General features: G+C 34.5%; 2 protein-coding genes across 2 annotated transcripts in view; one reads left to right on the top strand and one right to left on the bottom strand.

The window, feature by feature from the left end:
- Nucleotides 1–20181, top strand: part of Rim2 (replication in mitochondria 2) — a 34824-nt gene extending 14643 nt beyond the window's left edge. The window contains exons 3-8 of the mRNA XM_090111620.1: nt 1279–1436; nt 10914–11092; nt 12877–12989; nt 16375–16594; nt 18533–18635; nt 19046–20181. Coding sequence (XP_089967746.1) covers nt 1279–1436; nt 10914–11092; nt 12877–12989; nt 16375–16594; nt 18533–18635; nt 19046–19166 — 894 coding nt within the window. The 3' untranslated portion in view covers nt 19167–20181. The remainder of the gene's footprint in view (nt 1–1278; nt 1437–10913; nt 11093–12876; nt 12990–16374; nt 16595–18532; nt 18636–19045) is intronic.
- Nucleotides 20182–21706: 1525 nt separating this feature from the next.
- On the bottom strand, nt 21707–22559 carry LOC149901330 (guided entry of tail-anchored proteins factor 1). Its single transcript, XM_090111829.1, has 2 exons — nt 22252–22559; nt 21707–22163 (listed from the first exon to the last, which is right to left on the bottom strand). The coding sequence occupies exons 1-2, from the start codon at nt 22336–22338 to the stop codon at nt 21741–21743; spliced, it is 510 nt and encodes a 169-aa protein (XP_089967955.1). The 5' UTR covers nt 22339–22559; the 3' UTR covers nt 21707–21740.
- Between the last annotated feature and the right edge of the window lie 120 nt (nt 22560–22679).

Below are 22679 nucleotides of genomic sequence, written 5' to 3'. Positions count from 1 at the left end.
TCTAATGCGGACCTCTTCTAAATACTGGATCACGATTCGCTCTACGTGCTTCCGAGCATTATCATGCATAGACTCAAAGTTTTTGCAGATACAGCCGGCATATTACACCATATGATAGTCCAAAACCTCGGTAATGTATTGAACAGCATTTAATGAGCATTTTTTTATCGTCAAGCTCCGTGCGTCTTGTCAAAGAAATGCCACTCTAGAACTTTACAGAGCCTCTATCATAATCGACCGTTTCTCTTACCTAGCACTGAACAAATCGTTCATCTGGTCATCGCATGACATAAAGACGTCTATCAGCACCATATAAAGTCATTCGCATCTTGTCACTCAAAAGTACTGACTCCCATTGGCCTATAGTCCAGTTTACGTGATTTCGAGTCAATTGAAGTCTGGTTTGTCGATGAGCTGTGGCTGATTGTGGCCCTGTTTCTGACTTGTGTGGTCTTAGGTTCTACTCCTAAAGTCTTCTTCTAACAGTTCTGTCATTTATACCCACCTCCTTATCTTCACGCAGGCGTCACTAGAGATCTACACCAGACAGATGTCGATTTTGTAGAGTTGATTACATTATCTAGGGGTCGTCCCTTTGAGTTGCCGCCCTATTTCTTGCAGATCAATATTTTCATCGATACTGCCCATTCTCTAGAAACCTTTGGTAAACTCATCGAACTGCAAAACAGCTCAGATTTTACTTTTTAGCCACGGCAAGTTGACATAACCCCTGTTTTAGTAGAGCCACAGTTTGGGCCCCCTCAGCTAGAGTAGTATCCATTATATTGAGACAAAATTTATCAAAACTACAGCATCAATTATTAAACTTAACGTTATGAACAAGAGATCCCAAAAAAAGTCATTTTTGAACTGGGAACACGGGCATAATTTGTCCCGCCGTAAACCGTCAAATCAACACTGTACAGTATTTCTGTATAAAAATTTGTTAAGAATCTTTAAGTGCAGTAAAATTTTCGACAAACATAATGATTAGCATGTTATCAGACCCTTACAAGAAAATACAACAATCTAAGACGACTTATTTGTGAAATAATCGATAAATAGCAAACATAGTGTAGGTGGGTCGATTTTTTTGATGACCAGTGTATTTAAAGGTTGGACCAAAATTATAAGGTTGCCATACTTAAACTGTTCGAAATTATTAACATAACATAATAATGATACTTGGGATGTATTCTAAACAATTTGGTGAATTTAATCGGCCGAACGGAATTGGCATTAAACGGAGGCCTCATATTAATCGGCCATGTAATACAGGAGGCCAAATGGGGCTACAGGCGCACGATGGGCGCCATGTTCGCGTACAGCAAGCAAGCAGATCGCATGCTGATGTCGTACAATTACCAGGTGCAGCAGTGCGCGCGCGCGGGGCACGCGAGGCCGCCGCCGAGGATGAGCCTTATACAGTGCATCAGGTGAGCATGACTGTGGGTGAGTTGCATATTTGTTATAGCGCAAGATGCGGCGTGAACGGTAGCTTTATTTCTCTAATGTCAAAGTGACAGCTACCACAGATAAGACACTAGCAACTACGCAAATAGCTATAATGTTCTAGCTGATGACGTTGGGGGGTGTTTTGGTGTATAAGTTGGTATTTGACGCATATTAAAACTTATCCGTACCATAGTATACAATAATATGAAAATGACACTCGTAAAATGCTAATAGAGGGGCAAAGGAACATTTAAATAGTATCTAGTATTAATTTAGTATAACATGTCATTCGAAGTAGGTATAAGTTTAAACCAAAGATTGAAAAATCGTGCCCAAGTCGTGAAATTTGTGTATTATTTCATAGTTGTACAGTGTACACAATACACATTCTTATGTAGTTTGTAGAGTAATATCACAGTATTACCATTATTTCCTACAGTAGTGCGACGAATGTACTTGTGCAGAGAAACGGAGGGGAACTGGCGGGGGTCGGGCGACGCGGGCCGCGTAAAGCAAACACGCTTAGTTTGCTTTACCTAGCGCGAAAGGATGACGCAGTCGTATTTTTTGTGTAATAATTTTATTATACATAGGTACTTACATATTCTATTATGGCGCGCACAAACTGTTCGGTTTACGGATGTAAATCTACATTGAAATCCCAGAAGGAAACAATATTTCAGAAAGAGTGTATTAATAATTGTATCTGTTGAATTAAAATCAAAGCTATGTATATATGTTGTCCTCATTATTTTCTAATCAGATTGTACATCCCAATGCGAATGCATTACTTAGTTAAATGTTATAATATACAATTAAGAACATCCAAAAATAAAGTGTCCACGTAAATAATATTTAGCAGTGCAATATCTGTAATTATATATTTATGAACAAATAATTACATCAGATTTAATAATCGCAATTATTTTGAATGTACATATGAATAAAGATTTTATCATAATATTAATAATCACAATTGTTTTATTTCCCATTTGTTGCAACCCTAGCGTATTTTCGTGTGGCAGCGTCATTACTTAGTGTGCGTCCACACTGAATGCGCGGTGGCGGCGGCCTAGGCGGGCGCGACGAGCGGGCGCTCGCGGTGGCCACACCGACGCGCGAGCTCAAGTAGCGGTTCGACGTTTTTCGGGTGTTGCAAACTTTGGACGATTTGCTATTTTTACTGGACAGTCCGATTTTGAGATGAGATCATTATAGAAGTTGTACACGAAATAAATAAAACAGAGGAATAACGGGTGAATCTTATATGAAGAATTGAGATTATACCCTACAAAATTACTGTGGTGTATATAAGTGTTTTAGATTGAATCGCACTTATAAATAAAGAAGTTTCACTTCAACAATTAAGTATTTACGCTATTTTACGAAAAACAATAAAGGATATATTTATAAGAAGTCGAGCGACAAGACCGAACTGGTTTGATACCCCCGCCGTCCGCGCATTGGGTCGCTTGCTGACTAGGCCCGTAGTGTGGCCAGAACGCGCGGATAGGAGAGTTTGAAAACTACGCGCGCTGGCTCGCTCATTACCGTCGCACTAGGCTTCCGCCAAAGTCATTTCAATGTGGACGCAAAGGCGCGTTTCATACGTTTGATATTTCGCGCCCGCCGTCGCAACCGCGCTAGGCTCGCAGTGTGGACTTGCACCTACGCTGGCGGCGGCATCGCGCGACATCAAAGGCGATTCCTTACTGTAGGAAATAATGGTAATACTGTGGTAATATGATAGTTGAGACATGATACGCGTGAATGGACTGGCTAATGTCGGGCCATTCACGCCGAACGCTTGTAATAATTGACATCAACCATTCATTTTGATGATTAACGTATTTGTTATCAGAGGGTGCTTTCCATCGTCAATAATTCTCCCCTTTGCTTATCCAACGCTTCGAAAATAATTTATGTATCTTTTTGAGCATAGCATGTTTAAGTATTTATTCTGTATCAATAGACAGCCTACTATAGTGTGACTCATAAAAAAAAGAATTAATTAGTAAATTGTATTGTGTTAAAAATGCACGAAACAGTCTAATTTATGTGTCAGTTTTCATTATCTTTATTAACTTATGTAAATTATAGCGTGAATAGTAAATGAATTACGCAACAAAATAATAGCGCCTATAAGCATGTAAGAATGGTTCTTATACCTTTTTTTTTATAGTGGAGAATGCATTTAGGCATACCCAGGGCACTCGAGGGAAGAGCCCTGGGTTATGTCGGACTCACCCTGCGTTCTTATACCTGAGTCTAATATATAAACAAAAGCAATATTATTGATTAGAGCATCCAAGCAGACATTCATACCTCGTCTGCGAAGACTCGTTTATAATTCAAATTTAATATTGCAACGTGCACCAAGAGTCCAAGAAGGGTTACTTGCCTACATTGTAAATTGCGATACTTATAAGTTATAACCCAGAGGGTCAGATATTACAGTTTAATAACGTACTGTGAATAGGAGATACAGTTTATTTCTACTGTATAGTGTGTTTGTTAATACTTGGTTTTGTACGGTTTTAATTTTCATTCTCTGAGATAAAATAGTGTAAAAAGAGTTTTTAATATAATCCAAAGTAATGAGAATATTGTGAGAATTGAAAAACACACATAAGGAAGGAATACACATTATACAATGCTTCGAGCTCCCGTTGTCTGAACTAAAGGCCGCTGCATATGTGACGGGAAAATACCTCGGACGGGACGTGAGCGGGACGGGCACGTGATTGCCTCGTTCACAACGGGAACGTGGTGCAAACGCATACGCACCGTGACGTGATTCTGATCTAACGTGCTAGTGTTGTGAACAACGAAAGATGGATTTTTCAATTGAAGAATTGGCTTTAATTGCTATTCCGTTATATAACCGAATATTCGACCGAATTATTTGTTTGTAAAAATTTATAATAGCTGCTATAATTTTGTAATGGGATCTAGTTTTGTGTAATATAAAATTATTTATTGTAATTTACAATATATTTGCATGCTCAATTACGAGCCAGAATGTTTAAGAGTCTATGTAATATGTACCTGCCTAACATCTTTATATAGATTATATTCATTCTGCAAATAAAATTATTTTGGCATTTTAAACATAAAATACGTAATTCATAACACGATGAAGTGTCACAGGAATCATCATAGGTGAAAATGACTATAGTTAGGAATACCACAATATATTGATTAAAATAACACTAACCGTTTTCGTTGAATGATAATTCCACAGCAACTTTACGCCATAAATAATTTTTATATTTTGTGTCTAAATATTGTAGGTTCGCTAAATTATACAAAGCTGGATATGAGCGTACACATTCGATCAGTTTTTCATCGTCCATTTTCGATAGGAGTTGGAAGGCGTCACTATTATCTCTCCGGCACGAACGGAGCGACTGTGCATACGTAGCGAAATCACGGCGGGACGGGGCACGCACGGGGCGGGACGGGACGGGGACGTGCTAAACATCGTCGGCGACGATATTTTTCCCGTCCACGTTCCCGGCCCGTCGATGTTCCCGTGACATATACGTTTTTGGATACATTTTGTATGCAACGATGTTTCCAAAACTTCCCGTCACGTCCCGTCCGGAAAAAATCCCGTCACGTATGCAGCGGCCTTAACTCTGCATAAAATCTCAGGTCAAAACGTGGCTGGAAAGTGGAATGTATTATATTCTATTGAACATTAGTTTATCGTGGAAAATCTATAGAATTTGAATACTACTGATAGAAGATAGAATTACCGTTCCAATTCTATACTTAATTAAAATAAAATGGAAAGATTTCTCAGTCAAAAATTCACACAAATGTAGTGAACATTTGAACATCGTGTACCTAGTTAAATCGATTGAATATCAAAATTATATTTAACCAACTTTTTTTTTATATTTTATCTCTACAAAAACACCAAACACATAAATCACACACGTAAACGATCCAACGCTAGATTTCATTCAGTAATTAATTTATTTACGTACACAAATACATACGTCTTAGCACACATTACATTTATAATGTGGGGATGATTTAAAATAGCCAGAGCTAGCTGTAGGAGCATCGTGAACGTACGATGTTTATTATTTCATTGCATAAGCTCTGTTTACACTAGCTGATATAAGAGTTTTTTAGATTAACTGTTTGTTTGTCAAAAACAACTTATGCATAATTCATGAAAGTTTAGGCACTTACGTGTGTTAGTTTTCCTTCAAATACAATTGTACAAACAACTAGGTATATCTGAGTAAATATAGGTACCATTAAAGTTTAAACTATATGAAATTGACAAAAATGTTCACATTAACATCGGTTCAGAATAGTACATTCTAGATTTTAGATATAGTCCGGGATCCATCGCCCATTTTTGCAAGTGATTACTATCAAGCTAATTTTTCGTGAGTAGCTTTATTTTGATGAGATGCCCAATAATTTCATGTACGAAACTCTCGATTGAATCGAATAAATATTTGAGAACCATCAAATCAAAATATTTTATCCTTGTTTCCTCTGTACTCACGAAAAAGTAGCTTGATAGTAATCACTTGCAAAAATGGGCGATGGATCCCGGACTAATACAGAAGTTCCGTAAAATATAATTTACATCCTACAATCAAGATACTTTTATCTCTATTGACGACATTTTTTTTAAGATTTAATGGCATTGACGACAATAGAGAGATAAAGTCACTCGAGTAGGTGATCTAGCGATTGATAAATGCATTTATAAAATCATAAACTGATGTGCCGTGTGCTTTGCTAAAAATGTCCTAAAAAATTCCGCGGTCGATCACATATAGTAGTAAAATCAAGTACAAGTGTACTTGCCTCATTTATATGTAAACTTAAATTTTGGAGCGGTGCCATGGCGTGTTAGAGCTTGATTATCATATGTATCGAATCGTGACTGAATATTGATTTTGTTGTCACTTATTATTACATTATAACCAGATACTGTTTGATTTACTTATCCGGCTTGAAGGAAACTGACGCTAGGCAATGTTGATTTAGCAGTATTTACTATTTAACTAAAGTATAGTATACGTTGAGTGATAAAACTATCATGTCTATATTATAACGAGTTCACGTCGTTCTTGCATCTTATTTATTTGTTTCTGAGAGCCTGGGTTTCAGTTCTTCGCTTTAGTCATAAACCTTTGTTGCGATATTGTAAATTGTGTTTGTTTCATGTTCTACGTTTGCTAAAATTGTTACAAATTAGCTAGCTATGTACTACTCAGATTTTCCACGCCATTATTTTCATAGCGAGTACGTGACATTTTATTATAAGTCTTCTGTTAATTGTATTCTAACAAATAATCGGAAAGTGGCTAACAACTAGGGTTGCCAACACTTCATCATCAAAATATAGTATTTTCCAAAATAAGGTGTAAAAAATATAGTACATTTAAAAAAAATATAGTATTTTATGGGAAAAACAAAAAAAAATAGACAAATATATATTTATTTTTATAAATACTATATTTTTTTGCACTTCTTGCACTGTGTAACAGCTTTTTGTTTAAAATAAAAGTGTCAAGCTTTGTCACATTCAATTTTTAAATTAATATAAAGGAGATGTCCAAAAAATGACCCAGAATCGACAGGAATGAAATGTGTACCAATGGATTGATAATTAAATATAATATAATGTAGCAAAAGCGGTAATCTTGAAATCGTTATAGTATAGGAGCTAGGAGCAAAATAAAATAACTAAGAAATTCGTTTAAAAAATAAAAAAGTAAGTTTACGTCATGTTGTAGCTTAATATGACGTTATAATAATGTTTTATCACTTGTGTTATACATGATCATTATCATCAACACGTTTTAAAAGCAACAGCAACATAATAACATCATGTTCAATCACAACATAACTGACTAAAGATTTCGTTTTTAGTAGTTTTTATTTTGGTTCAAGATACTACAATTGCTATAGTACTGTGTGTATTATTGGTGCCTAATTCTGTGGCTAAGGATTGGAAATAAAAAATAATACTTAATAGATATAGTATAGGAGTTAAAAGACAATAGAACTGAATAGAAAATCGTTTGAAAATTATTATGATGTGGATGAGATTATCGTTGTTATTATAATTTTAATTTTTAATAGATTAATTGCTTTTACTTGTACATTCATGTGTAACACAATTTGTTGTAGATTCGAATGTAGTTGTTATTATAGATAGGTAGATTATAATATCATTAAAACTTAACAAAATTAGACCTTATCATAAAAATAAATGAATAACAATGATATTCTAATACACAACATAACGAGTTTTTATTATTTTCAAACGATTTTTCACTTTGTTTTTTGGCTCTTAGCTCCTATACTATACAGTTTTTTTTAATCTTTAGCCATAGAATTACCAATAATACATAATATAGTACTATAACAATCATAGTATCTATAAACTAAAAGAAAAAAACTACAAAATCGAGAGGTTTTTGTTATGTTGTGCTTTAACGTTTTTGTTTCGTTGCTTGTAAAATATGATATTTATTATGTGTAACACAAGTGATAAAACATTATAACATCGTCATATTAAGCCACAACATAACTGAAACTTATGTATATTATATTTTTTAAGGAATTTCTTAGTTATTTTATTTTGCTCCTAGCTCCTATACTATAACGATTTCAGAGTTGCCCCCTTGGTAATATTATATTATACTTCAATGCCAATCCATAATTGGTACACGTTTCATTCCTGTCGATTCTGGGTTTTTGGTTCATACATTTTTGGATATGTCCTTTGATATAAATCAAAAGCTCATTTTTTATTAATGATACACTACTTCTGTTTCTTTCTTCTCGCCACTGGTATATGCGCAATAGGTTATAATGTGACTTAGCCATCTTAACAATTAAAAGGCGCGTTCTTATTTTTTTTTAATGAAGGATTTGTTTGTAACATTTGTCGGTGTTGAAAATATAGTATTTTTGCGTACTATATATGTTTTCAACAGTATATAGTACGCAGACCCGAAATATAGTACAATACTATATATTATAGTACGGTTGGCAACCCTACTAACAACCATTAATAAGTTGTCTAATCGAATGCACATACTTTGTACGCTATTTGTACACGAAGCAGCAATTGTGTACGCTATCCATAAATACAATAATGTCAGATAACATTGGCTCAAGCAATACGTTAGAGGCAATATTGGAACACATTGTTTAATTATACTCGAGTAGTTTTATCCGCTCATATCCGAAACTGTTATCACTTGCACGCTAATAGATAAGAGATTGCTTGCCCCCGCGGAGGATCACGCGAGACAGGCGTGAGACAGATTCGCGATTTTTAAACATCAATATTATTGTGTGAGCGTAGTGATGATTATCGCGGTTTTCCATCACCTTGTATAAACATATTTGTAACTGGGCAGACGTTTCCATTACGAAGCGTATCCGCTAGTTACGATAATGTAACAATATTCAAGAATACTATAATTAGGTGTTGACTAGGCCTTTGCAAGCATCACGATTATTTTACCTTCATACATATTTTACTTAGGGCCGATTTTTCAATGCTTGATAAAACTATCCAATAAAGTATTACACGATAATATTAAAATGTCACGTGAACTGTCAAATACGTGCAATAAGAATACGTTTTTAAAATGGTAGTTTTTTTATACATTATTCGACGAATAAGTTTTATCCAAGCATTGAAAAATCGGCCCTAAAATAACTGAATGCTGACATTAGGTATATAATATAATGGAACAACAATTACAGCACGCTCCGCACCATCTCTTTCAACACTTTGTAAACTAGCCAAGAAATCTAGAGCATATACAGTTGAAATCAGCGTATTTACTCTAACGGAAAATGTGTATTTATAATTCCTAATAACTACTAGGTATATTATTTGCCTCATTTGTGCCGATTGTATTGCGAATTGCGATCTGTAACGTTCCAGTAAACAGGCTTCATGTGGTAAAGGTTGTTGCTCCGATTATAATTAGAAACACTTTTATGTCTTCTATGATTTTCTTTGCAGACATTTGTACAGAGCATCTAATAGATTCATGATGTAGTATATAAATGTACGTATATGTGTATAATGTACAGTGTGGATTGATATTTTTTGGCACATTAAGATCAGGCCTTGAGAGGCCTGTGGCGTTCTTATGTAATAAAAATTGATTCGTTATTAGTACAGAATTCATTACAGTACACGTTTTCATAAAGCGTAAATAGAATTGAAAATAAGAGGAAGAATAAAAACTGCTAAATAACAACCGACGCATACCTCGCATTAGGTTATATTAATAAGCAGATGCGGCATAATAATTGCCTGTATTGCTATAAAGGTGTCTCTATAAAAGGATATCATGAGAGGAAATTACACGGCAGGCAAGTATGCAATACATTAAATATACGCTTTTGAAGCCAAATACGACTGCCAAGAGGTCACGGCGAGGCGACCCAATGTCGGTTTATATATATTTTAGTACTGTTTACATTCAGTTATCTTTCAATCCATTTACGTCATAGTACGATTTATTTACAAATCATTATCAATTACGTTATTCACCTATCTTAATTGCAAGGTGGATGGTGTTTAAAAACAATCGTATAGTGCAAAAAAGTTACTTTTTATTACACTAGTTCTTACTTATGATGTTTATTATTTTTATATCATCTTGGCAATAGTTATAGATTTAATGATTTTTTAAAGAGTATTCGGCTCGTATAATTTACTAGATGCATTGTATACAGCGTGTTCACATTTGAAAAAAGTATTAAAACAATATTTACATTTTACTGTATTGTAACATACATGATGACACTGATTACAAGCAGCAATAGATAAGGCTAGATTTAATTATCTTTCTAAATTACAAAACTACATTGTATTAATATGACAAATTGAAATGTAACTAGGTTATCATATCGCAGTACATTTTACCCTTTCCCTCTATCTTATCAGGAAATAAATAGTCTGCTAGACTTGAGTCTTTGAATTCCTTCTATATATGATAACGTTAATCAGTTTAAAGCGTAGATAAGTACATATAATCGTATTAATAAATCTTTAAGACTTATTAATTGCAACTGTTTTACCGACACTCTTTGTAAAATTCTAAACAAACTTTATCAGAATTATAACTTTTTCTTTTTATTAAATTTTGAAAGATTTAGTTAGATACATACTTTATTTAGTAGCCTTCTTATTTGGCATTGAAATCGATTATAAAATGGCGCCCCAATATGTTTACATACCTACTTGAAATACTGCATCGCTTTGTAGACATGGTCATAAATATAGAGCATAACATACATAACATAATTATAAAATGTTCGTCAATGTCGTGCAGTAGCATCAAATACGCAGTTAATATTTTTCCATTTTCAAAGTTTTCACACATATACACATAAGTAGTTACTAGTTAGTATGCTAAAACTTAAACATTTTCTCTTTCCAGACACATTGTGAAGAATGAAGGCACGCGGGCGCTGTTCAAGGGTCTAGGGCCGAACATCGTGGGTGTTGCGCCATCCAGAGCCATCTACTTCTGCACATATTCGCAAGCAAAGGCCATCCTCAACCAACATATACCACCGGACACGCCTATAGTGCACCTATCTGCAGCTAGCGCGGCTGGTAAGGCCCTCGATTGTAGTGGACTAGCGGTGCCCCGCGGTTTTACCCGTATAACTCCGCTCCAATTGGTCGTAGCGTGATGATATATAGCCTATAGCCTTCTTAAATGAATGTGCTATCTAACACTGATAGAATTTTCAAATTGGACCCGTAGACCGTCTTGAGATTAATCTATACTAATATTATAAAGCTGAAGAGTTTCTTTGTTTGTTTGAACGCGCTAATCTCGGGAACTACTGGTCCGATTTGATAAATTGTTTCAGTGTTAGATAGCCCATTTATCGAGGAAAGCTATATATCATCACCCTAAGACCAACAGGAGTGGGGCCACGCGGTTGAAACCGCACGGCACAGCTAGTTAGTTATAAACTCACACACTCATTAAGTAAACTGGAAATAGTTAACAACTAGATCACGGTTTCTACAGAGAAGAACAGATAGGTGAATGAATACCATATAATATACATACCTATATTGTATTCCACATTGAAAATGTACTAAAAATAACATATCGAGTACGATTCAATGCTACTAATGTTTATGTAAGATAAGAATGTGAGCAAGCAAAGATTAGAAAATTATGATAATTAAAACATGAAATTTGGTCGTGATCTTGAACGAAAAATATGCATAACTAAAACACAACAGAATTACATGCGAATTCTCGCATTCGTCAACTTGTACTGAAATCAAGGCTACATATTATAACATAGCTCTTCCTACATCATAAAAAATGGTTTCCTCTTAAAATAACAGCTTTATTGTTCTTTCGACGTATAATATCAGAAAAGACACTTTATCAGCCATGTGTGCATGTATAATTAATTATTTCCTGACGTTTAATTCTCTTGTGTCTTCCGTTTTTAGGCTTTATTTTGTTCATAAACTTTAAATCCTTTTATTTGAGGATTCACAGTGACGAACCACAGCCTTTCCACATATAGGTTACCATTCCAAAATTCACCCGCTCAAAGTTCGTGTTGAAACCCAATATGCCTTTATTCAACACTAGTGGTCCGCCCCGGCTTCGCCCGTGGTACATATTTCGCAATAAAAGGTAGCCTATGTCCTTTCTCGGGTATCAAAATATCTCCATACCAAATTTCATGCAAATTGGTTCAGTAGTTTAGGCGTGATTGAGTAACAGACAGACAGACAGAGTTACTTTCGCATTTATAATATTAGTATGGATTTTATTATTTTCTCTTCATTTTTTAACTAAATTACTTAATATGCATTTCTCCAATAACGGAGTGAAAACGTTACAACAGACAATTTTTCGTAGTAAATTATACAGGTATTGCTAGTTTTATAGTTTATTTTCGTGCTCTAAAATAAGGTAAAGTTACAAATTCATGCGACAAGTAGCAGACGATTCGAAAGTTATTAAATACTGCAGTGAACGTAAAATGCATCGCTATTTGATAATTATCTTCAGTGACAGGAAAAATAGTACACTATCCTTATACATCACATTCTTTCTGTGATAATCATTTCTTGTTAAGAGTTCGCAATTTGTTTTTGAAATCATGAGTCTCTAAATATCATCAGAAAATAAAAAAGTTATTTTGTTTTTCTGTTGCCCCGTCCAAAGCAAAAATAAACGATTCTGTTTGTCCTTCCCAATTTGGTTGTAATCATATCACACTATCATCAGTGTGTGGTAAGATTAATCATCTAATTAAACTTATCACGCCCTCCCCACATGATAAGTGCAAAACGTACCCAAACATTATTTCCGCGATACCAGTAAACAACAAATAAAACGATCAAATCTATTTCAGGATTCGTCTCATGTACAATGACCAATCCGATTTGGTTCGTGAAGACTCGCCTGCAACTCGACGGGCAGAACGTTACGGCTCTCGAGTGTATCAAAAGGATATATGCGAGACACGTAAGTATGTGTAGGATAGAAGTGACGCACGTTTAATATACCCACATGTTTATTTTTAAACGGATAAATTCGTATCGGGAGCGATGGAATGGTAGGATTTTGGAAGTTTGATTTGGGAGTATGGAAATCTGATAGGATCTGAAAGTAATGCAAGTGCTTCGAGAACATTTCGGATTCAAATACTATGTTTCTGAGAAAGAATTCAATGTTTATTTGTGTCTATCCCATTTGTTTGAGAATTGTCAATCGTCAGAACTAACAGACAAAAGTAAAAATAAAAACAAATGCCTATCAAAACAAGAAGTTGTAAAATAATGTTTTGGCAAGATATACAGGGTGTCCCAAAACTCAACGTCAAGCCAAAACGGGGCGACAGGATTGATTGTAACCATCATGAGAAAAATCTAAAAAAAAATCTATCCCATGCATTTTGAAAATTATGGGCATTTAAGAAAAACCTAAAAATTTGGTCAACCTGTAACTATTTTTCGGTTATTGTGGTTAATTTTTATTATTTTTGTTCATTTAAACTTTGGAACCGTAACCCTAAATATCATTTCTAGAATCACAGTCAAAAATAATGACACAATTGCCCCAAGTTTCCTTGAATTGAAGACTATTTGTTAAACTATGAATTTAAAATTTTCTAAATTTGTCGACTTTGACGGCCCCTCCTTTAAAAAAAATGTACTAGAGTGCCTTGGCAAGTGCCATTAAAAGTTGGCGCATTTAATCAGGATTGTAAAATAGTACAATACTTGTTAGTTTCATACTAAAAAAAATGAATGAAAAATAAAAACCTCAAGTAACCCGATTTTTGCTAACCCTTTTTATTCAGTTAAAATGTTTTTTATTCGCACAAACTCTTGGTAGGTTCTTAGTTTTACGGTAAAATGATGAGAGAGATGGATAGTGGACATGTTTGCCATGAGTGAGCGAGACAGATAGTGACGCCACTTTTACCAAAGTCAACAAAAGTAAGTAAAATTAAAAAAATAATTAAAAATCTTGACCTAGTTTACTTTAGGTTTATTGAAATAAAAGTCAGATAGGGAAATAACATTATTTATTACAACAAATGTTCAAATTGTTTGCCATCAGCCTCAATACACGCCCTACATCTTCTTAAAAAAGATCTACTTATTTGCCGGGCATATCCTCGAGTGTTGATGTCCTCAGCAGCTTGAGAAATTCGTTCTCGCAGATCGGCTACACTCTCAATGGGCTTTGAATAAATTTTTTCTTTGAGAACGCCCCAATAAAAAAAATCCAGGGGATTTAAATCTGGGGAACGGGCTGGCCACGAGATAGTGCCTGAACGTCCAATCCACCTTCCCGGATATTTCTGGTCAAGGAAATTTTTTACTTGCACTGCGTAATGCGCTGGGCAGCCATCTTGTTGATACCACATGTGGCGAAGATCTGCTAGTGGTACGTCCTCTAACAAAGTTGGTAAATTTTCTCGTAAAAAATGTAGGTAATTCGTGCCATTCAAGTTCTCAGGCAGCTCAAAAGGCCCAACAATTTTGCCGTTTAAAATTCCGGTCCACAGGTTTACTTTAAAGCGATACTGGGATCTGTCTTCTCGCATTAAATGTGGATTCTCCACATGCCACTCGTGAAAATTGTGTAAGTTTATGTAGCCATCTTTTTTAAATGTACATTCATCTGACCAGAGAATTTTTTGGATGAATTGGGGATTTTCATTATGCCTCTGTAGCATTGTTCTACAAAATGAAATCCTTTCAGGATAATCTCGAGGGAGAAGACTTTGAACTCGTTGTACGTGAAACGGATGCATTTCGGCTCTTTGTAAAATACGATGTGCTGTGCTTTTGGGTATTCCCGTTCTTTCTTCAATTCCACGAACTGAAATACTTCGGTCATCTGCGACCTCTTGCAACACTTCTTCCTCGTAAGGAATGCGAGGTCTACCTCCAGCCCGCATTTGATTCGGGAAATGGCCGCTCTCCGTGAGTGAACGGTGCACATTAACAAACACGCGGTGATCCGGATAGCGCTCTAAATTTGGATATCTTTCACGATAAAGTCTAGCGGCGGCACTTGCGTTGCATCTGCATTCCCCATAAATGAGGTGCATGTTTGCATATTCTTGTGAAGTATAGCGAGTAGGCATCGTAGATAACAAGGGTATTATGCTAATACCAAAGTCCAATTCCAAAAGAAAGAAGCCAAAGTTGCCGGTATGTAATCAACAAGTCCAATTCACAATAATCCAAGTCCAAAAAGAGAAGCCAAAGTTGTCAGTACTAAATCAACACAAGCGAATACGGAAAGGTGCGCAGTAGACGAATGAGCGAAACGTACTAACTGATGTCAAACTGGTAGCGTAGCCATTTGCTTGGTATGGCGTCTGTATCTATTTCATTCGCACTCGTTTAAACGACGCATCTTCGTCTCACTGCGTGGCGTCACTATCTGTCTCGCTCACTCATGGCAAACATGTCCACTGTCTATCTCTCTCATCATTTTGCCGTAAAATTAAGAACCTACCTAGAGTTTTTGCGAATAAAAAACATTTTAATTGAGTAAAATGGGTTAGCAAAAATCGGGTTACTTGAGGTTTTTATTTTTTTATTCATTTTTTTTTGTATGAAACTAACAAATATTGTACTATTTTACAATCCTGATTAAATGCGCCAACTTTTAATGGCACTTGCCAAGGCACTCTAGTACATTTTTTTTAAAGGAGGGGCCGTCAAAGTCGACAAATTTAGAAAATTTTAAATTCATAGTTTAACAAATAGTCTTCAATTCAAGGAAACTTGGGGCAATTGTGTCATTATTTTTTACTGTAATTCTAGAAATGTTATTTAGGGTTACGGTTCCAAGGTTTAAATGAACAAAAATAATAAAAATTAACCACAATAACCGAAAAATAGTTACAGGTTGACCAAATTTTTAGGTTTTTCTTAAATGCCCATAATTTTCAAAATGCATGGGATAGATTTTTTTTTAGATTTTTCTCATGATGGTTACAATCAATCCTGTCGCCCCGTTTTGGCTTGACGTTGAGTTTTGGGACACCCTGTATACATATATTCAGTGTGTTTGACCGGGTTTAAAAATTTACAATTAATATTTTCTTCTCAAGAATTTTATAAACAGAAACACTTTATGTTTACCTTTTTAAATAATCACATAATGTCAAAAACTAAATAAAGCTACCGAGATCCTAATTAATTATTATACTAATGGAAAAATTATTGGTGTTTCTGCACCTTTTAAACTATACCTTTGATTCGAATACCTACGAAACTGGAATAGTTATGTGTTCGTTCCCGCTCTTTTTTTTTAAGTCTTACTATGCTTCAAGAAAAGAGCGGCATCAAAGCTCAAAAACATTAATTGAGAACTCTCGCAGGGCATAAAGGGCTTCTACAAGGGCATAACCGCCTCGTACATGGGCATCAGCGAGACGGTGGTACACTTCGTGTTATACGAAGGTGTTAAGGCGCGGCTGGTGGCAGCTCGTCGTGGGGATGGTTCGGGACCAGACACTCGCTCGCCGAGAGACTTCCTGGAGTTCATGGGCGCTGGAGCGTTCTCCAAGACCGTGGCTTCTTGTATCGCGTATCCACATGGTGAGTGATATTAATTGGGCTTTTCAGGGTGTGTCCAAAATTGGCAGTAAAGTTGGCAGAATGCTTCGAATTCGAGATGTGCTCGCCGCCAGACATTCTACAGTGTATAGGAGCAATGGCTGGAGCGTTTTCCAAGAAATTGGAGTCTTGCATCGCTTTTCCACATGGTGAGTAGCGTTAGAGAGTTTTAATTAATGAGGGTACTTTTCAGGAAAATTTTCAGGGTGTGTCCGAAATTGGCAGCAATGTTGTTTATATGGTATATTTACGAAATTAATTAAGCGTGAAACACAAACCTAGTTGGGTACCTCTGACTTGCTAAGTCAGTAAATGTATGCTTTTGCCGGGGGATTTCCTCCAGTTTATGGGCGTATAGTAATTTACATCTTTTGATCTAATCGGAGCCTTTTTTGTTTGACTACAGGGATTCAAGTAAATAGGCTTTGCGACGCAAATTTTGTTATTACCTAAATAATACTTTAATGGGCACAGTAAACAAACCTCGATATCTTAACAAAATGAGAATCAATCATTACTAAGATATTGTAAAAAACGTTTCTAGGACGTGTTATCGTTTGCAATCTCAGAGTTGACATATATACATGTGTGATAACATAAAAATACAATTCGTTACGTAATACTTAAAGGTCACCAACTACTTCATGCTAGTTTTAAATGTTTGCACAAATGAAATATATAGTATATAGATAGATAATAGATTTATTAAAGGATATGGATCCGTGGAAAGTTAAAATTTTTAGTACATATTTTTTTTATAGTTATGCGGATACTAATTCTTTTGATATTGACTCGAAATTAACAAAAAATGCAGTAAGAAATATATGTAATTGAAGTAAATTGGCGAGATCTGGGAGACAGATAAACTATTAATTGGTCAAGCTTAGTCTTAATCATAATGTCCTTGGCACCGAGTTTGGAATCTACTTTATTGTACAGGAAAACAAAATTCATGAAATAAACAATATGAGACAGAAAAATATATCACAATGGACGGCCGTATATGATCTCACCATGGACGTATAAAAAAAGACGGACGGTATATCGCCTAAACATTGAGTGAAGCCTAGTAATGGCGGCGAAACATCCATGTGTGTGTGCCATGTTGCCATGGCAACAGCTGTCCTGTTGACAATGGCGGCTGTATCTTTTTCTATAAATTTTGCCGTAATAATTTTGGCATTAAAACATAAAAGAAATAACTTGCTTCCCTGTGGAATGTAATCTCTCGTGTTTTGTTATTTAAAATCGTACTGTTGCGACACCATTTAACCACGCAAGACGGCATTTTAAATATTTTTTGTGAAACAGTGACGCAGTTAATCAGTCGGTAGTTCACGACGTAATGGCGGCCGACTAGCTTACTATGGTGAGAGTGTGTGCTTGTTTATTGTCTTTACACGATCGCTAGCTTACTATGGTGGCTTCACGTTGTTTGTTCGTAATAGGGCGTCCGTCTTTTTTTATACGTCCATGGATCTCACTATGATCTCTTTAAAATTATGAATCTAATAGGGTGCACTCTTAGTTTTTCCTTTTTGAACGATATTTATCTATTGGACGACTTGACATTAAATACTCGAGACTGAGAAAACAATAGCACTTATGGTGTTATTTGTCACCCTTAATAAATTAGTAACATAAAATTATAACCGAATTTAATAACCATTAATGAGAGCATTTATTTCTTCGACAATTGATGGTCTTCTTCTTCTTTTTCTTATATGGCAATTCCCAATCCCAGTGAGGACGGATTCTGAAGGTGGCCATAATTAAAAAATATTTAAACAAAGCAAGATACAGTTTATTTCGATGCTTTGACATCTATTAACACCTGTACGAACTACAAATTGGCTACTTTACATTGCATTAATTATAGTATTAATTTGTAATAGTTAATTCAAACATGTTTATTTTCAGAGGTGGCAAGAACGCGGCTCAGAGAGGAAGGCGACAAATATCGCAAATTCTGGCAGACGCTTCATACCGTCTGGATGGAGGAGGGCTACCGTGGTGTCTATAGGTATGTTAATTATTATTAAAAATTATAAATCGTTTCGATTAAAAGATATACATTATTTTATCAAAGATTACAAGTTAGCATTTGTTTTGATTTAAAAAATTATGAATTGTTTTTGACTACTCTGACTTGAAAAAATTATTGTAAATCAAGCATGAACCTTGGTTCGACATCGGATTGTAATAATAAAAAAAAAAGATTGTAAAGAGTATTTTGATTTAATATTTATATTAATAACTCAGGCCCCGGAATCACAGCCACAATAGAAAATCTATTGTGTCGTGGACCGATCGGGCCTGTCGGGGCTCAATGGGTTAAATTAATCTCTCTTACTAATCCAATTAAGAATACACAAAAAATTACCCATTTTTAACAAAATTTACATATACATATATCTTTTTTATTATTAACAGGGGCCTAGGCACGCAGTTGGTCCGTCAAATACCGAACACAGCGATCATGATGTCAACATACGAGGCAGTAGTGTATTTGCTCACGACACACTTCAATAGCTCCTTCTATGAGAACACTTAGCCACTTGCCTGAACGCTTAGAGCTGATACTCGATGTCGAAGGCATTAGTCATGTAGACGACTAAATGTGACTGTTTAGTCGCAGGAGGTTATAGAAGCCATTGTTAGTTTGTAGCATCCAGTTTTGTCTATGGCAAGAATGGATACACCCATGTTTGATCTATGGCTATGGTTCGTTGTCTATGATACATTTCTTCAATAAAAAGTATTGTCACTCGAGATATCGTTTATATTGGTTTGCACACAATGTTGAAATTGGTTCACGTTTTTTTGTATTGATAGATTTTTATATTTTTAAACATATTGTTATATTTTGACTGTATAATATCATTTTTATACGATACTCTTTTATTGGTTATGGAGAAATCTTGTAGGACGACTGTTTCCCTCGAGCTATTATTGTTAAGTGATAACATAGTGAGTGTACACATAAATGTTTCTTTTGTAGTTTTAGTAAAAACGAAAACGAGTTAAACACTATGGTTATTTGGAAGTAACAAATCCAGTCCGAATAAGCCGCCTACTTACTCGCAAGTTTTAATGTTAGTCATTAGGTTTCTAGTCTTGCAGCGAATCGAAATCGAAAATCCTGCCCTTACGCAATCCTTCGAAACTAAAAATAAATTTCACACATACATAGATTGGTTGATTATTATGTATTGTTCAATAAATATTTTAAAAGGTATCTTCTCTATACATTTTCGAATTAATTACACATTCTGAAGGAATTTAACGGTTTTAGTTATTGCATCCAATAGACTAAAGGCAGATTTTTCTAAATAGTGGCTTTACCGCATTTTTGACAATAAAAAATGATATTAAGTCAATAATTGAGACAAAATTTGCCTTTGAATAGGTTTTTCGAGTTTGTAAGACTGTTTGTAAATGATGAAAATTAAAAATTGGCATAATTTAGATGTTGTGAATCCTGTTGTCTCTATTTAAAGAAATATTATGCCAAGGGATTTTTGTTAGTCATACGATATATTCATAATTATTTTTTCGATTAATAAGAGCATATAGTCCGGGATCCATCGCCCATTTTTGCAAGTGATTACTATCAAGCTAATTTTTCGTGAGTAGCTTTATTTTGATGAGATGCCCAATAATTTCATGTACGAAACTCTCGATTGTGGTAGCTACCAGAGGAAACAAGGATAAAATATTTTGATTTGATGGTTCTCAAAAATTAATTACTAACTGAATGTTTTTTTTTTTGTTCAATCTCAAGATAATTATCTAAATTATTCGAAAAAATAGTTGTCCTACAAAATCAATGGTTTGATCAAAGAGTCCCCCTTTCCAATGTGTATCGATAACGAAGTCATCATATATGATTACTAACCAGCTGATTTTTTTATTTTCACTCATTTAATACTTATATAATTCAACAGACATATTGTCCTACAAATTGCGTAATAAATATTTGAGAACCGTCAAATCAAAATTTTTTATCCTTGTTACCTCTGTAAGCTACCACAATCGAGAGTTTCGAATATGAAATTATTGGGCATCTCATCAAAATAAAGCTACTCACGAAAAATTAGCTTGATAGTAATCACTTGCAAAAATGGGCGATGTATCCCGGACTAATATACTTCTATTAAATTTATAATGAGCAAATTTCGAATCAAAATTGATTAGGTATGTTATCTTTGTTAGTAATGTTCAAAGGTACTTATATTAAGAAATAAAATTTTAAACAAATGTTATCAAATAGAAATTCTAGCACAAATGTTGCATATTTAGAATTTATGAATTCTATAAAAGAGAAAGGTATTTTGGAAGTCCCTTAGTGCAGTTAAAATAGTTAATTGTGAGCTGTGATATAGCGCTTATATTAGTTATTTGTAAACATTGCATTCAATGTATAGTGCTTTCGGAATGACTTCATATACATATATTATTATTATCGTTACTCGATCGTAAGTTTAATTTCATAGCGTGTTTATGTTCTAATGAGTATTAGAACATGAATATTTATTAATTCTGTAGATGTTGATTTTGTATGTCAAGGTAAGCAGATTTTTGGTTGTTAGATATATTTTAAAGATGTAATTGGACGTATGTCAGACTGAGTATAAGATACAATTGAATTTGTTTAACAAATAAATCATTAAAAATATTGTTTGTTTTATTCTGTTCCTGTTTTCCTTAAATACATACTTTGTTGACTTGTAAATAAGTGCAATGTGCAAATGGATAGCTAAGTATCTGCAATTATTACTTCAAATGCAAATAATCTTTCAATTGAATGTTGTGGCTTAAGGTTGGAATAAAATTTAGAAAGAAATCAATAATAATTTCTATAATTTGTCAGGCAACAATATGTAGCTTTTATTAACGTTTATTTCTCGATTACACTAGAAGACAAATGAATCCGTCAAGCCTTTTAAGAGTTCAATGAAGGGCACTCATGGAAGAATTATGAATATATGCAATTTTGTGATAGGCATATACAAACTCAGTCTGTAATAAGAGGCCAAAGAGCCTATGCACTTTGTATGAAATGTTATGATTTGAGAACAAATGAAAAAACAATTATGTCAAAATACACTTTAATAAATACAACAAATTAAGGCACAATAGGTTTCAACAATGTCCTTATTGATATATTGGACATAATCACCCACATGTGAGTTGAGATGGCATTTGGGGTCTCGCTTGGATATTTCAATATTGTAGAAAATGGAAACAGATTTGCATGTAAAGCTACTATCGGCTCACGTCGGAAACATATCACTGAAATTATAACAATAAAAGCAATAACAGCTTGCAGGACAATATGAACTGTTCCTTTGACTGCTATGCTCTTGCTGAGCCTCGTCTGTGAATTTTCTTTCAGTTCACTTTCAAGCTTGTTTATTTTTCTTTGTAATTTGGAATATGCAGCAAACTCATCCTTCATAGACATTTGTTTTTGTTCACTCTTTAGTGTTAATATTTCATCCCAAAGCTTGCGTTCTTCGTAAGACGGTCGAGAGAAGCAGGCTACAATCTGAAATTTCAGTTTATGTAGTCAATCCAATCAAGAAAATACTAATATAATTTAATTTAATTTAAATTGAATACTTTTAAACACTTACCGGTTTGACTAGAATGGGAACTAATGCACTCAGTGTACATAATATTAAAAAGTAAATAAGGAGGAACCCATTCAAAATCTCAATCATTTTGTTTAATTACTGAGGTTGCAATTATTACAAAAATGAAAAAGGAACAATGCATAAATCTTAGTTAAATAAATATATATTTTTTTTTTCTATAAATCAGCACTAGGTCCATTCATTTGATAAAGTAAATCAGATATTTATTATAGAAATATTTTATTTCACGATGTCACTGTTTTGATCTTGTGGTTTTGACTTTTGATTTTCAAATAATGACAGACGACAGTTGACACTTGAGTCTTGACACTAAAACCACAGATTAGTTATTATTAGTTACCATTTTTATCTCATAACTAGCGGTCCGCCCCGGCTTCGCCCGTGGTAGATACATATTTATGTTTTCT

The sequence above is a fragment of the Colias eurytheme genome, chromosome 17 (genome assembly GCF_061535395.1).
Source record: "Colias eurytheme isolate Ceu_HAF_F1 chromosome 17, ilColEury1 Martin Lab GWU primary, whole genome shotgun sequence".
In the NCBI taxonomy this organism is placed as follows: Eukaryota; Metazoa; Arthropoda; class Insecta; order Lepidoptera; family Pieridae; genus Colias; species Colias eurytheme.
Note: the sequence above shows the minus strand (reverse complement) of the source record. Positions and strands in the feature narration are given on the sequence as shown.

Coding starts and splice junctions, on each gene's coding strand:
- LOC149901330 (XM_090111829.1), bottom strand. CDS start 22,338: ATGATTGAGATTTTGAATGGGTTCCTCCTTATTTACTTTTTAATATTA. Junction 22,164..22,251: donor TTCCCATTCTAGTCAAACCG/GTAAGTGTTTAA, acceptor CTGAAATTTCAG/ATTGTAGCCTGCTTCTCTCG.